Source organism: Crocodylus siamensis, chromosome 5 (genome assembly GCF_052110815.1).
Source record: "Crocodylus siamensis isolate JL-2025a chromosome 5, ASM5211081v1, whole genome shotgun sequence".
Lineage (NCBI taxonomy): Eukaryota > Metazoa > Chordata > Crocodylia > Crocodylidae > Crocodylus > Crocodylus siamensis.
Window position 1 is genome coordinate 134,876,153 of NC_143399.1, and position 16,486 is coordinate 134,892,638.

Below are 16,486 nucleotides of genomic sequence, written 5' to 3' on the forward strand. Positions count from 1 at the left end.
TCAAATCCCTGTTATGGGATGAATGGCCCATTCCCCACTCATGCTGGTTAACAGGTATTTGAACTGAAAAATGGGTGGTGCTGGTAAGCTAAAAGTGCTGCTGTGCCAGTTACCTGAGGCACAGATTTCTGGCCGGATGTCGGGGGGGGGGGGAACAGTGATGGCATCCACATGGAGCGGGGGGCTGGGAGGGCAGTGGTGGCCACACAGGGGCTGGGGAAGGGTGGCCAGAGCTGCTACCTGGGAGCACAGGGCTCCTGAATGACCCTGGGTAGGGCAGGACAGGCTGCGGGAATCACTCCCAGGGCAGGCAGGTCCAAGCTGCATCCTGACAGCTCCAGCTCCAGCTTCGGCCCTGCCCTGGGCACCGGGAGCTGCAAGCTCTGCCGGGGGGGCAGGCAAAAGAGCCTGGACCCCCTCCGTGGCAGGATTTTTTTTTTTGGGGGGTAACATTTTATTAGAAAACAGGCAATATCAAACAGATTTAAAAAGAATCCCACCTGAGGCCTCACAAAGGGAATACAAATACAATTTCAAGAAATTACATAATACTCACATGATAAACAATGTCTCATTGCTTAAAACTCCAGTGTTATTCAGTGAACATCTTACCCTTGCTTCTTATATTAATTACAGATTCACGCATCGATACTTAACAGAAAGGTACTGACAAATCCCTCACCCACTCTTTCTGACAACAAAAGCTGTCCCTTAGTCTATCCTATAGCTATACCACTGCACCCAGCCACTCTGCATGGGCCTGTGGGTCTGGAGGAGCTGCCCGGGGGCACAGGGCTTCCAGCTCTGACCCCAGGCAGGGCAGGAGGTGCCAATGCTGTGCTTGGGCCCCCTCATCCACATCTGGTTGCACACCACTCCACCCTTTCCCCCCCAAACACCAGGGCAGCCCAGCAGCAACCTGCTACAGTAGGGGGGGAGGGGTACAACTGCCGCCAAGGAAAACAGGCAGGCGCCATGTGCTTCCTGTCACTGATCCAGGGGCACACGCCCCCAGGGAAGAGCCCAGCACAGGCCCCCCAGCCCACAGGCCTCCTGGGGGGCAAATAGCACCAATAGCTACACTCCCACCCTGCACTCACTGACAGCTCCCCCAGCTTCGTTTCATGCTACAGCCCCAGGAGCAGTTAATGGGCTGCACCATGCCCCCCCCCCGCCTTTTCCCTAGTCCCAACCTTACTCCCTCCGCATCAATTTTTCCCTTGCTTAAACTGATTTTTTTCCTTTTCTTCCTTTTATCCTGATTTCATCCCAATTTTTATGTTTCAAAGATAAACCCAAAAAAATCCTAGATTTTTTTTTTTTTAAATAAAAACTGAAAATGCAGAACACTATATATAAAACAGCATCTAAGCAATAGCCTAATCAACCTAAAACAGAACAAATGTCCACTACTGTACAACTTTAAACTGAATACAGAGGACTAAAAAGTTAACCCCTGTAGCCATGCAGCTAAAAATAAACTCTTTAACCAATGAATATAATAGTAGAGGTTCAGGCACGTAATAAACATGCTGAGATCTTCTTGAGATCAGGCTGTGGTCTAAGGGAAGTCATTAAGTGAAGCAAACTGATACTAAAAAGCTTTGCCTCCATACATTCATTCTGGTACAACTACATTCCCCTGTTAAACTATCATACTAGAAACATTGTAACTCTTAATAACATACTTTTACCCTGTTAACATAATGGGTATTTTCAGTTTTAAATTCATATCCTGTTGTCTACTAGAACTATAGAACCAGGCCAAACAACAAGTGAAATAAGTACTACTGACTTCATTTTTGGCAATATGTACATACATACATACATACATACATACATACAGGTCTCTCTCTTTCTCCTGTCTCTGGATACAGCCTGTTGAACATAGCATTTGAATACACCTCTGTAAACATGTTTTACAAAATAAATAAAAAACCCTATAAATGATCAAAAACTTGTATCTGTAAATGTCATAGAAAGAAATGCAAATATTAGTGTATACCAGGGGCTTTCAACCTTTTTTAGTCTAAATACCCCAGCTGCCAGACGCAGGGCAAATAAATGCATGTTTCTTTCTATTACTCTTCCATAACTATTACTGATTATTATCAAATTACTTTCATTGGTCCAGGAAGCTACAGAAGAAATAGCTCCATTTATGAAAGAATCAAACAAATGATAAGGTTCATACTAAAAAGCTGTATGAGTTTAACAGCTTAAAACCATATACTACAGTGCCTACAGGAGTAATTAGACTTTCACTTTTTAGGTGTCTGATCAGAAGCTATACAACGTCTATTTTAAATAAAAATATTCACAGATCCTGAAGTTCTTACATGAGTATGCAAGAGCAAGCAATTTAAAACAGAAACACTTTTAGCACTACTGGGAAATTGCTAAATTTGTTCATTTCATTTTTAAGACAATTTGCAAATCTCCAAAGTGTTTCTCTATTCAGCAAAAACTCAAGTCTTGAGTTAGCACATTAATTACCCATAAAGTTTTTTCCAGATTTAGAACATCACCCAACTACAGCAAAATATTGTCTAGAAACCAGCAACTTTATACATCAGAGATCATTAATTCTCAAGAACTGAGAAACGTTGTTATTGTAACACACACATGCAGTACATGTTTTTCTCTCTATACCCTATTTATTTCAATATGAATTTGTATGCTTCTGGAGAACTATGATGTTTTCAGAGAATTCAGCTGGTGATTTATACAATAAATCCAGCTTTTGCCTAGATCAGTGGGTAGCATCCTTCTTGACAAGCATGCCACAAAGTAAGCCCTGCATTGTCCCTGAGAACCACTCCAATTCCCTTCTCAGATCTGCTGCTCTGCTTTCTGCTTCCCGCTTCCCACACTGCTCACTGTCCAATCTGCTGCTCTGCTTTATGCTCTTGCCTGATCTGTTGCTCCGTCTTATACTTCCTTATGCTCCGTGCTCTATCTACCACTGTACTGTCTGTCCCCTTTCCAATTTGCATGTCACAGATGCTGCCAATGCCAACACTTGAGGCATATGCTGGAGGTTAGCCACACCTGGCCTACATTATCAGCCTGTAAAAATGACTACTAGAAGATATTCTAAAGCGATTTACAGTCTACTGCTTCCAACACATTTATGTGTTACATTCTGAAACCTAACAGATCATAGGTATGGATCACAAGGAAGAAATTCCACCCTCTACTGCCCTCACCCACACATTTCATCAGCCTATAGGGGCTGCAAGTGGCCTGCAAGGAGAAGTGGGAATATACCTTTTGACGTGACCACTTCACCAAACTTCCAAAAATAGCCCTATATTAGTCCCCATCCCCCTGCCAACCAAAGCTCCAGTTAGAACCAAAGGCTGCTTGCAGACATGGGGTAGGGAAGGAAAGAAAATGGCATGGGCCAGGGTCCAAGGGCCAGGGCAGGCTGCCCACTGCAGGCTCAGGCAGTAAGGGGGATGGCTTCTCTCCATCACCGCACGCACTCCCAGGGGGTTGGGGGTACCCATGCCCCACAGATCCACATGTGGGGCAGGGGCTGTGCACTGCCCACTTCAGGCTCGGACTCCTGCCCCACTGCCCTTCCTTCCAGGACCTCTGTAGCACAGCATGTGTGACCTGGCACTGCAAGGAACAGCAGGGCTGTGCAGGAAAGTTGTTTGCTGCTGTGAGCTCCACACTGCCCTGGCGACGTGCAATAGCAGCAGCACATGGTTGCACACAGGGGACACGTCACCAGGGCAGTGCGGAGCTCACAGCAGGCAAGCAACTTTCCTGCACAGCCCTGCTGTTCTTTGCAGTGCCGGGTCCACATGCCAGGCTGCAGAGGCCCCAGGGAAGGCAGCAGGGTGGAAGCCTACAGCAGGCAGTTCCCACCCCATGCACAGATCTGGGGGGCACAGGTCCCCCTGCCCCCTGGGAGTGTGCACCACAGCAGTCTGGTCTCCTCTGCTCAAGCCCACAGCAGGCAGGCAGTAGGGGAGGGAGGGGGCAGCCAGGCTCCACTCTGCTGCAACAGACACCACCCTCCTGCCAGGAGCAAGGGGCTGCAGACCTGGGTCTCTGGCCCCACAGCCCTGGCAGCTGGGGGAGGTATGGGTGGGGGACGAGGGGCACCAGCAGGACAGGAAGGTTGGGGGGGTGTGTGTGGGGGGGGGTCATTTTAGTCACCAACTTTGAGGTTTTTATCAGAGGGTTTGCAATTTAAAAAAAAAAAAAAAATCAGGGAAAACCAGGACCCCTGTTAATGAAACAGCTGTATCCCAGTGACTGACACAAACTGAAAGAAAATAATTGTATGGGGAAAAAAAGGTTATGCCACTGGTTATTTTGGTCTCTGAAGCAGTCCACAATCCAAAAGGTAAAAACATAAAACTTAAGGCCACTTTTGTCTTCCTCCTCCCTGTAAGCACAGCACTTCTGAACTATTAAATAGTCTTTAATTACTCGTTCATATTTTCTATGGGAGTTTTGCTTTATTTATAATCTCAGGACTTAGTTTCATTTGGTTTCTAAAACAACATAAAGAATGAGACTAACTGTCCTGCAGAAAAATACAGTGCACAAGGCAATTCATTACTGTATCAGAATGCATATAGTAGGCATAGGTAAGTGCACATACTGTATTTACCTGAATCAAAGATAACTTAAATTTAAGACAATCCCCCCCAATGATTAGATTCTATAAATGGAAAATTTATATTTCTATTATACCTTTCTTAAAAAAAATCCAGCGCACATGAAAAGAATACTTGTTTTACTTCCTTTTACCTAAGCCAGGTGTACCCAGGGTTTCAACCAAACCACTAAACAGTTGCATCTGATCTTCCCAGCAAATTTAATTTCTCCAGTCTAACTGCACAAGTGCAGAAGCACTTTTTTAAAAAGCTTGCAAACAGCTGAGGCAGCTAAAAAAAGAAAAAAAAAACCCTTGATTCTGATGGAGCAAGTCAGACCAATTCCTCAGTGGATCATTGCATCTAGAGTACTTTCAATTTGCTATGAAACTATGATGGTTAGAATTATAACAAATGTCTTCCTTTAATGATTCCAAGTTTTTCTCTAACAACTTCTCTCTCAGATCCAAAGCTGAGAGCTAGTCCTTGAAACTTTTTGTAGCCACAGAACCTACGGGACCATTCTTTCTTCCCTGCCTTGTCCCAAGCACTGCTAGAACAAAATAGGAAGTATAGTAGATTTCTGCTACTTTGTCTTTTGCATATACTAATGCCAAGCACAGATCCACCTTCCAATTCAATGTCAGGAACACAAAATATATTTGAGTCAAAATCAAACAGGTGCAGATACAGCTGATGTAAACACTGATCTTGTCTGCTGCTACTTATGTCTGGCAGTTATCACTCCTTCGTGCCCTCTAATTTAAGGGAACAAATGGTGTCATCACACAATGATATAAAATTTGAGGGGCCAGACAGCAGGAGCTGATACTGCAGTCATGAAAAGTCAAAGCAATTGCTCTGAGGAGGTAAAAGGAAATTTAAGTCACAAAAATAAAATGACGTTGTACAACAGGATGTCAAGACAGAGTCTATATCAGAGGGGTTAACAAAGAACATTAATGAAATAAACTGTATCATAAATTATGAACTTTTACTCAAAGTTTTCAAGAACTTTAATCTCACAAAGGAACTGGTTGAGTCACTGCACAAAGAACTCTTCAATGACACCATCGGTTCAACACTGTCCTGAAATTATAAGAACTATTCATAATTGATGATCAGTCTCATCATAACATCTGAGACAAGAAAAAGAAAGCATCATCTTTCAAAGTATAAATAAAATTTATGTTCTCATGGCTTATTCTGTTTCTGGAGTCTTTCTACATAAGATCAAGTATTTTCTGGCATCCAAACACAGACTCATCCCAATGTTATTAGTCAAATATTTGGTAAACTAGAAGCTTTTAACGTATTAGATTTCTGATGCAAAGAATTAATAAATAGAATAGAACGGCACAACTACATGAGTATCTCATTGTTTAATTACGCAATTATGAAAGAACTGAAAAAACTGAAATTATACATTAATACAAGGACTGAAAATCAGCTGTAAAGATCAGCCAGATGGCTGATGATTCAGACTGGCAAAAAATCCTTTCATAACTTACTGTACTTTGTAGTCCTCCACTAAATATTTTAGGAATAAACTACGTAAGTAAATAATTTATTTTTTTTTAAGTTTAAGAATCTAGTCCTCCTATTTCCCCACACACATTACACGCGCAAGGACTAGGAACTGTCTAGATGCTTATGAATGTTTTCAAACTATATGAAAAACTAAACATGGAAGCATGACTTTTCTATTAAAGGATTTTGGTCACTAGACAAGGATAACTTCTGGTTTTGTACAAGTTTTAGCTGCATTTACACTTCCTTTCCCTCCCCCTCAATTGATAAAAAAAACAATTTTATCAGACAATCTTCTACACGTACCTCAAACAACCGGAGATCAGCAGGGACTCTGTCTCCAACTGATAGGCAGACTGTATCACCTGGGACTAAATCTCTCGCAAGCGTATGTTCCACCCTACCTTCACGTACACTGTGGGGGGGGGGGGGGGGAAAAGTCAACCAGAAGTGAAAATGCATAAGAATTCCTTCCCCTTCATTTCATCTGGGGTAGAAATATATAACTATTATATATGAAGTTAAAAACAACAAAAAAAAAAAACGACTTGCTTAAACAATTAAGTATAAAACAGTAACAAAAGTAACAGTATACTTTTTCACCATGCTAGGGATCTTGATGTGGAATAACTTTGGATCACATAAAAACATTTAAAAAAATCATTTAAAAAGACCAGAAAATAACATGCTCTATGCGTATGCAATAATTTGACATGATAATGTGTAATTGAAGAGTTATTTAAGGTAAGGTTTTTCTTGAAATTCATCTGCAACCACAGGAGATTACAGGTAGCTGTAACTAATGTCACTTAATTTAAGTCTAAAACAGTAGACGTCTGCTTACCAATGGCATTCTGGAGGTACAAGTTTACTAAGCTCTTCAAGAGATTTTTCTGACCGGTACTCCTGCAGTGACATAAAAGGTACAATTAAAAGTACAGAAAGCCTTTAAAAATGAACTACAAAAACAAGCAAATCCATGTGAAATACTGTTGGCCAACAGCTGTATCCATGCCTACTTAAGTCTACTTAAGTTTTAATATTTCTAAAGACGTTATATTTAAAGAAACCAAATCAGGACCAGGTTCCTACTTCACATTAGCTACTGTAAAGAAACATAAACTGTCTCAGCCTTGAGGAATTTACCAGATAATATACTATTAATTTGCCTGCATACATTTCATCTACAGAATCACATACTTAAATTATTTCTTTTTTGTACTGCAGTGTCTTCTTCTGATTTAGCAAAACTAAGTTATTACCAAGATAGTCCCTTTCAGTTCAAGCTCATATTTCCAGAGTTCCAGACAAAAAATTGAACCTGAAATTTCTCATGTTGGCTCTCATTACCTGTTCAATATTGGGGGGAGGGGGGGTGCTATTTGGTTATGGGGCTTTTTGTACAGATGTAATCATTATTTTCTTAAACCAATATATTATATGGTATAATTCTTCCAAGTGTGGATGCAGGGCACAAATGTCACATAAATTGGGTTTTACTAGCACCTTCCTTTATAGGAAAGTAGATGATCTATAGCAGGATAGATCATCACAAAGGATGGAGCTAGACTGTTCTCACTGGTGACAGAAAACAGAAAAAGGTTGCAGCAAGGGAATTTTAGGTTAAATATTAGGAAAAAAAAAAAACTCACTAGGAGGGTAATAAAGCACTGGAATGCATTTACTCAAAGAGGTTATGGACTCTCCATTTTAGGAGGTTTTTAAGACCCAAGTAGACAAAGCCTTGGCTGGGATGATATAGAGATCATCCCGCTTTGAACAGATGGTTGGACTAAGTAACCCTTGAGGCCCTTTCTAACCCTAATTTTCTATGATTCTATTACATTTGCATCCATGCTGATTTAGACAAAGCAGTAAAACGTGTCTGCTTGTTTAGACAAGGCCTGAGGCAGCTTCATTTTTTTTCATAGCACAAGACCCCTTCTCTGCCATTCATAATTGCACAATACACCCAGAGAAATTACTTCACTTGCTCTCACGGAAGTTTACATAAACTATTGATTTAAGCTGGCAAAACAGAACTCTTACCTGAACAAAGGCAACTGTAACAACAATGAGTATTGCCTAAATGAAAACAAAAGCAGTTAAGTTTTTGGAATTCCAAATGGAGGCATATTTGTTTCTACACGTAAAACAGAACCGCCTGAAAAGGGTCAGCTTAGGCCACAAGAGACATCGGAGCATGGCTGAGTCTTCCAGAATAACAAAAGCAGTAGCTACTTGACATCCAAAACACTCCATTTTTGCACAATGCTTTCCAAGTAAGTGTCCATGAAACCGCTAACAAACATAAGCGGAACAAAAAAAGATTTTGTTGATTGCAGCTATGATGGGTAATGATGGATCCAATCCTACAGGGTGTTAAATGACACAGCAAGGAGGTGCTAAGGCAATATTAGATATAAATCATTTATATTCCCCACCCCTTTTTCCTTTACCTCATCTTAATTCTTTGTTGAAATGCACTAAAGCTCTCTCTGGTAAGGACTTTTCAGAAAACATTAAAAAAATTAATCTCAGGGTAATTATACATAAAAAAAAATGCAGCAAGTAAAAATTGGATTCTCACAGAAAATGGAATTTATAGTGCATTCAGGCTGCATTTTTAAAAAGGTGGACAACAGACATATGTATACAAATGCATCTTACAAACTACTAGTTAAATGTGCTATATATACCAGCACGTACATACTTGGAAACTCAGTTTCGAGATGATTTATATCCTGGATGAAATCATTCCAAGAACCCATAAGATATAAAAGGTATGCAGTTACTGGGAAACAACTAACCAAGTTACTACCAACTCTGGAACCAGAAGAATTATTTAAGTACTCTGAGAAGAATGTTTAAAACTGCCTATGAAGCTACCACACACTGGTTTGCCAAGCCGAACATTTGGTATTTTGGTGTTAGACTATATAGTCTATACTTGTTCATGCAATGTTTACTCTAATAATTTTGTTGTTGAAACTGTGCACTATCATACATAAATTACTCACAGGTAAGGGGCACTCATTAGCCAAAAAAAATGTAACAAAGATTTCTTGCTGGCAGAACAGTGGTATACTAAGAATAAGCAGTGGATTAATTAGGAGACAAAAAAGCTACAGTAGATTATGCCTAGGTAGCTCTGCACCTTTAAGGTAAATATGCCAGCCACCCCATTTGCAAAAGGACATCTCCAAGTCCAGTTTGAAGCTAACTGTTCTGTAAGCAGAGATGACAGATTCCCATTAAGCTTTGGTAACCGATTGGATTTGGAGGGGATTCGGCCCAACTCAGGGACCAAATCTCTAAATCCAAATTGAATCAGGAGATCAAGTAAAAGCTCTGAATCGCTTTGAAAAAAGATTCGGCAGATTTGGAGATTTAGCCATAGGCTAAACAGGCAGCTGACAGTTGCCTCCAACTGATAAGTCTGTTGGAGTTTGGGGGGGGCGGAGACTGGAAAAAATTGCCCAGCCAGGGCAAGGGGTGCGTTACTTGGGGAGAGGAGAGTGTGTGTGTGTGGGGGGGGGGGGCAGTGTCAGGGTGCATAGGATGCAGGCACAGCAACACTGGGAGTGGGGGCTCTGCCCTGCTGCTGCTTGCCCAGCTGGGATGGCAGGGAAGGTGGTACGCAGGTGCAGCTCACTCCAGGCAGAAGGGTGCAAGTGGCAGCAGGGTATAGCCCCCGCTCCCAGCACTGCCTTGCTTACATCCCACACTGACTGAGAAGCAGCAGCAGGGCAGACCCCCACTCCTACCGCCAATGCAGGTGCAGCAGCGCTGGGAGCAGGGCCTATGCTCTGCTGCCATCCAGAGCGAGCCACACTTGCATCTTCTGCCTCCCCCCACCGGCGAGGCAGGCACAGCCAGAGGAGCTGCAGGAGAAGCCCCCATGGCTGCCCTGCCTTGCCCCATCCCCCACTCTGCCCAGCCCAGCCTCCCAAAACTTTAAAAAAAAGCCCCACAGTCACCAGCTGCAGGAATGGCAACTGGGGCCTCTGGGTGCTTGTGGCAGAGCTCCCCTACACAGTGCAGAGCAGCGGGGATCACCCCCTTCCACGTGGCACCCATCACATCGCACAGGTGGAGAGCGGCTCAGCAAGGCACCGTGTGCTATCTGGGAGCTGGGATGGCTCCAGCAGTCACCTGGAATCTGTCAGCGCTCAGCCCCAGCTCCCAGACTAAACTGCAGCTAAATTTGTTTATCTACCACATGCAAGGCAAAATATTTTACACTTTCAATTCAGGAACTATAGGTTATTAAACACCAGCACAAATGGAGGATCCATTTTAAGTGTAACCCAAAGAATACAATTTTAGTTTCTTACCACAGTGATACTGACGGCATCATCAAACTGATGCATTAAAATACTTATGACTGCAGATGCCAGGAGAAGCATGATGAGGGGGTTTTTAAACTGAAACAAAAAACAAACAGTAATTCAGCAACATTTTGGAACAACAACTAACCTCTCCCTTCCAAGACAAATTCAACTGGTTGCCTTTGGAACAAGCTGAACTAATTAAACCATAGTTCTAAACCCTGGGTTAAACAAAAGCAAATAATGCGTAATTTTAGATACTCCACTTAAAAACGAGTTATTTTACTGGACTATCAAGAGACCTGAGCAACCCATTTAAGTGAGTATTTAATGGTCCACAGAGCTTAGGACACTGTTTTCCTTAGATTTCTGGATACCTCTCTGCAGGGGGCGAGGAGCAGGGAGCTGTTTTTGTATGTGCTTGTCTATGTGCTGCAATAACATACAAAGTTTGGGCTATGTTACAAATGACTGCACTCCCACTACTTCAGTGTCAAGGCAGAAATAAGCATGCACTTTTTAATTCCTGCCACATCATGTTATGCTTGCTTCAGATTTGTTAAAGTAAAACAAGAAAGGGTCTTATTTTTAGAAAGGGGTTATAATGCCACCAGAGTAATAAAGATGTTTAATGAAAAAAACCTTACAAAAAGAATAAGAAACCTAAATTTTAAAGGCAGTCCTACATAAGGCTTGCACACAAAAAGACAGAGCCAATACTGGACTATAGTTTCATAGTTTCTAGGGTCAGAAGGGACCCGAGCAGATCATCTAGTCTGACCCCCTGCCATGGCAGGAAAGAGTACTGGGGTCAAACAACCCCAGCAAGGTGTTCATCTAACCTCCTCTTAAACACCCCCAGGGTAGGAGCCTGCACCACTTCTCTTGGTTCCAGACCCTAGCCGCCCTGTCCGTGAAGTAGCGCCTCCTGATATCCAACCTAAACCTACCCTCTGCCAGCTTGTGACCGTTATTCCTGGTCACTCCTGGCGGTGCTCGGGGGAACAGTGACTCCCCCAATGCCTGCTGATCCCCCCTGACTAGTTTATAACAAGCCACAAGATCCCCCCTCAGCCTTCTCTTCTGGAGGCTGAACAGGTTCAGGTCCCGTAGCCTCTCCTCATAGGGCCTGCCCTGCTGTCCCCTGATCATGCAAGTGGCCCTCCTCTGGACCCTCTCCATGCTGTCCACATCCCTCCTGAAGTGTGGTGCCCAGAACTGGACGCAGTACTCCAGCTGCGGCCTGACCAGTGCCGCACAGAGGGGGAGGATCACCTCCTTGGACCTGCTCGAGATGCATCTGTGGATGCATGCCAAGGTGCGGTTGGCCTTCCTGACTGCCTCCCCACACTGCCAGCCCATGTTCATCTTAGAGTCAATTATGACTCCAAGATCCTTTTCCGCCTCCGTGCTGACAAGAGGGGAGTTCCCTAACCTGTAGGTATGGTGCCGGTTGTTCCTCCCCAGGTGCATCACCTTGCACTTGTCCGTGTTGAATCCCATCCTATTCTCATCCACCCACCCTTGTAACCTGTCTAGGTCTGATTGTAGCCTGTTGCTTCCTTCCAGTGTGCCCATGTCCCCCCACATCTTAGTGTCATCAGCAAATCTGAACAGGGTGCTTTTTACCCCCTCGTCCAAATCACTGATGAAGATGTTGAACAGTGCGGGCCTGAGGACCGAGCCCTGGGGGACCCCACTGCCCACGTCCTTCCAGGTTGAGAAGGACCCATCCACCACCACCCTCTGGGTGTGGCCCTCCAGCCAGTTGGCAACCCATTTGACTGTGTGGGTGTCTACACCACAGCCCCCCCAGTTTCTTAATGAGAACAGGGTGAGAGACAGTGCCGAAAGCCTTCCGGAAGTCCAGGAAGACTATGTCCACCGCTACCCCTGCATCTAATGATCTGGTGATCTGATCGTAAAAGGCCACCAGGTTGGTCTGACAGGACCTGCCACTGATGAACCCGTGTTGGTTGCCCCTAAGCATGCAGTCCCCTGCTGGCCCTTCCTGGATGTGTGCTAGAATAATTTTCTCAAACAGCTTGCCTAGGATCGAGGTAAGACTAACTGGCCTATAGTTTCCCGGGTCCTCCTTCCTCCCTTTTTTGAAAATGGGAACCACGTTGGCCCTCTTCCAGTCCTCCAGCACCACTCCTGAACACCATGAGTGCTCGTAAGGCCGTGCCAGGGGTCTTGCAATGACCTTGACCAGTTCCTTTAGAACTCTAGGGTGGAGATCATCCGGACCGGCTGACTTGAATACATCCAGCCCCTCCATAAGCTCCCTAACTAAATCCTCGCTAACCTTTGGCCCAGGTGTGCCTCCCCCGGGGCCTGAGGGGGGCCCAGCAGGGAGGTGGCTGTTCTGGTCCCTACTTAGGAAGACAGAGGCAAAGAAATCATTAAACATGTTAGCTTTGCCATCTGGTGTGATGACCACATTTCCAAACACGTCCCACATTACCCGGGACCTTCTTTTTACCCCCTATGTATTTAAAAAAGGACTTCTTATTGTCCTTAATCTGGGTATTGTCCATAGCCAATGCATCCACTTATCTATTTCTGATTGAATGAAGTCAACTTTGAGGGTTAAGTGAAATGGAAGAATATGCCTGCTACATCTGGGAAAGTTTTAACGACAAATACCAACAGCAGTGAGTGAGTTCTTAAAAAAACCTAGCATTTCCTCTGTTTGATAGCAACTTCCTGAGCGGACTCAAAGCTCAGAATTGTTTACCAGAATTCCTTGTGCTGAAACCTATGAACACTTCCAACCCATGTGCTCCTGCTCCCTTCCCCACCCCACCCAAATCCACTATATTTCAAGAATAGAGGGAGGTAATGGTAGAAAGAAGATGGTATACAATTATATTCTTGCTCCTGCCAGCAGCAGAGTATTGGCTATGCCTCTGAAACAATGCCAAGCTCAACAGTCCCAAACAATGGTTTTCAACCCATTTAGCCTCAAGATACCCATCCATAACTTTTCTGAATTTTGGGGCATACCAAGTGAGACTCACTCATCTTCCTAGCGCCAGGTAAGAGCAGTGGGGGAAGGACCTACTCTTTGCACTGCTGCCCCCTCCCTATATCTGTACCTGAGGAAGTAAGGGCACCTCTCACCACCAAGGCTATTCCTGAAGGATGTCACATGCTGAGAATTCCCCCTGTGGTCCCTCCCTAGCTCTGGGAGCATGGAAGGAGTGAAGCTGATGAGCTGAGATTCATAAGTGCAGCTCTGACCCCACATTCAGCTGTCATTTACCTGCAGCAAAGCAAGCTGCTGGGAGCATGGGCACTGCTGAGAGAAAGGGCCAAAAGACAGGCAGCCCTCAAAGCACTGCAGGCATCAGGTGCCAGATGCACAGAACAAAAGGGGAAAAGCAGTTCCCTCCTTACATGGGGGTCAGGCAGTGCAGTACCCTTAAGGGGTGCACACAGAGCCCCAGCTGAGAACCACTGTTCTAGAATCTAGCCATCTATCACCCAGGAGTAAAATGTACAGCAATCCTTTTAGTTGCACCACTACTCTGACAAGCTGCAAAAAACAAACTGACCAGAGCCTTGTGGACATCCTTAAATTGTTCCAAAACAAGCTACCTAAAAAAAACCCCAATCCCAACAATCCCAACCCTACTTGGGGAGAAAACAGATAATTTAGACAAGGGAGAAGAACACTAGAGAGAGACATATTGGCTCAGACACCCAACAAGCCAAGACTGACGAAAAACACAGCCCTTCTTTTGATAGCATTGTTTCATATCACAGCAAAATTCTCATCCCTAAGTGAGTATTCACAGCAGGGCACTGTCCCCATGTCTTACTCCTCAAAACCTTGTCTAGCTCTCCTTACCTATTAAGGCATCTGTACTTTAGTAGGGCTTGAAAATTTATCCAATGCTCACATAGGTTCATATCTAATCAGATTTGATCACAGAGGACAAATCTTATGTACAAATCTTTGCATCCAGAAATCTCTTTACTGTTCTAGCCCCAGTTCTGTTGCCCCAGTTCTAAATGCAGACTAAATATAAAAATAACATTCACTTAAGACACTTGTGACCCGACAGACATTCAACTTAAGACATGATGGGATCTAAATCTCAACCCCAACAATGATACAACCTGCCACGCCAAACATGCATGGCAGCACATGCAGTTCTGGGATTGGAGATTATACATTGTTCATACTTGCCTTGGCCCAAGCAGACAATCAGCTCAACATACATAGTTTTATAGCTCCCCATATACTGTGGCAGCTTAATGCTAGCCTCCCTATGCACACAGGAGTTGTACAAAACCTGTGCACTGCCCAACTGAGCAGCAGGTCCTGGCCACAAGTTCAATTTAAGGTGCGATACAAACAAGCCAAAGTTATTCCACATTATATAAGATACTGTAATGCTGGATTAAATATAACATTACATACACATGGAATAACTTTGTTCCTAAACTACTGCATTATCATGTCTGAAATCGAGTTGCACGCACGGCCAGTTACTACTTAAGGTGGAATTAACTTGTTAATCACGTTTTAAATGTAACGTGTCAGAGGCTCTGCAAGTAGCTGCATAAAAGACCTTTCAATATACCAACTATATTCTACTACAGGACCATAAATTTAAATCACTGTACTTAGTTTACCCATTTTCCCTTTCCATAATATGTCCCTAAAAGTAGAGACCTAAGGAGTAGAGGGCAATACTTCTAGAAATGCAGGGATGAAACACAACACTCACCTGTAAAATGTATTTTTTCCACAGTGGCTCATCCTCACTGATATCAAACTCATTCCATCCATGGAATGCCCGTCTATGACAAACTTCACAGTTTTTTAGGCCATTCTGAAGATCAGCCTATTAAAACATATACAGGATAATTACAGACCATACGCATAGTAATGAGAAGGGCATAAAAAATTGTTTTCATCATGGTAGCAGCGGGTAAAGAAACTTTGCAGATTATAAAAAGATGGTCTACCCAAGATCCTACAAATACACTAGAATAGCAGATGTTGCTTCATGTCCCTAAAGACTTATAACTCCTTTCTGTAGAAACCTCAAGCCAGATGACTAACCTGCTGACCATTTGTAGCTTTCAGGCTCTTGAGAATTAGGCTACAATTACAGCAACATAGCTAAGCAAGAATTTCAAAGGAGACAATTTTCTGAAAGTCCTAAGCTCTTATTGGCTTCCAAAACTCCCAAAAAACTGCTTCATATACTAGCCCAGTGCTTAACCCCTGGCTTGTGGACTGTATCCAGCCCACAGAGCCGCATTATCTTGTCCACAATGCTTCCCACAGGTCCAAAAATTTGGTGGCTCCCCTGCTGCCTAATTTCTGGATCTGTCAGGAAGCCTGTGGATCAGATAGCATGATCCTGCATGCTAGATCAGCTCCACAGGACCAGGCAGAGATGGTGTGGCCCTGATCAGGCTGTACAGGGCCCACAGAAGCAGCCCAGGGCCAACCCAGGTGTACAGAGACCAGGGAGGCGTAACGAGGCCATATCCTGGTACCTGGGGCTCAGCCCAGTACCATGTGGGCCAAAAGGTAGCCCCATTGCACTAACCCAAGAGAACCACCGCTGAGATTACTGACATAGAAGGACAACGTGCCCTGAAAGTTAACCCCAGATTTATAGGTCCATAAACCTAAATAGGGGACAGCTTTCTTTGACCTTCCTCTAAATTGTTACTTGAGAAGTTGGCTAACTTCTAAGTGCTACTGTGGCAAATAAAATTGTCTGAAATACTCAGATCCTTCAGAATGTGTTCAAAGAGCTCTTCTGCCAGGGCTTCCACTGGGAGGAAGAACAAACAACAATGAAAAACTCTTGACAAAATACAGAAGTATTCTCAAGTCAACTGGCAAATCTAAAACCAACATCCAAATAATTCATCTTTTTTTAAACAGAATTTACTTCACTGAATTTTACTGAAACATACTACCATAAATGTACATGACCTTAGAAGTGTGCCTATGAGATTATTTAAGATTGA

The 16,486-nt window shown here is 43.6% G+C and overlaps 1 protein-coding gene across 3 annotated transcripts in view; it reads right to left on the reverse strand.

The window, feature by feature from the left end:
* The window catches only part of ATP2C1 (ATPase secretory pathway Ca2+ transporting 1), an 80,670-nt gene that overhangs the window by 32,185 nt on the left and 31,999 nt on the right, over positions 1-16,486 (reverse strand). For all 3 annotated transcript variants that reach the window (XM_090046390.1, XM_090046391.1, XM_090046389.1), the window contains 5 exons: positions 15,223-15,339; positions 10,487-10,576; positions 8,199-8,234; positions 6,994-7,055; positions 6,456-6,564 (listed from right to left, as the gene is read on the reverse strand). In XM_090046390.1, coding sequence (XP_089902516.1) covers positions 6,456-6,564; positions 6,994-7,055; positions 8,199-8,234; positions 10,487-10,576; positions 15,223-15,339 — 414 coding nt within the window. The remainder of the gene's footprint in view (positions 1-6,455; positions 6,565-6,993; positions 7,056-8,198; positions 8,235-10,486; positions 10,577-15,222; positions 15,340-16,486) is intronic.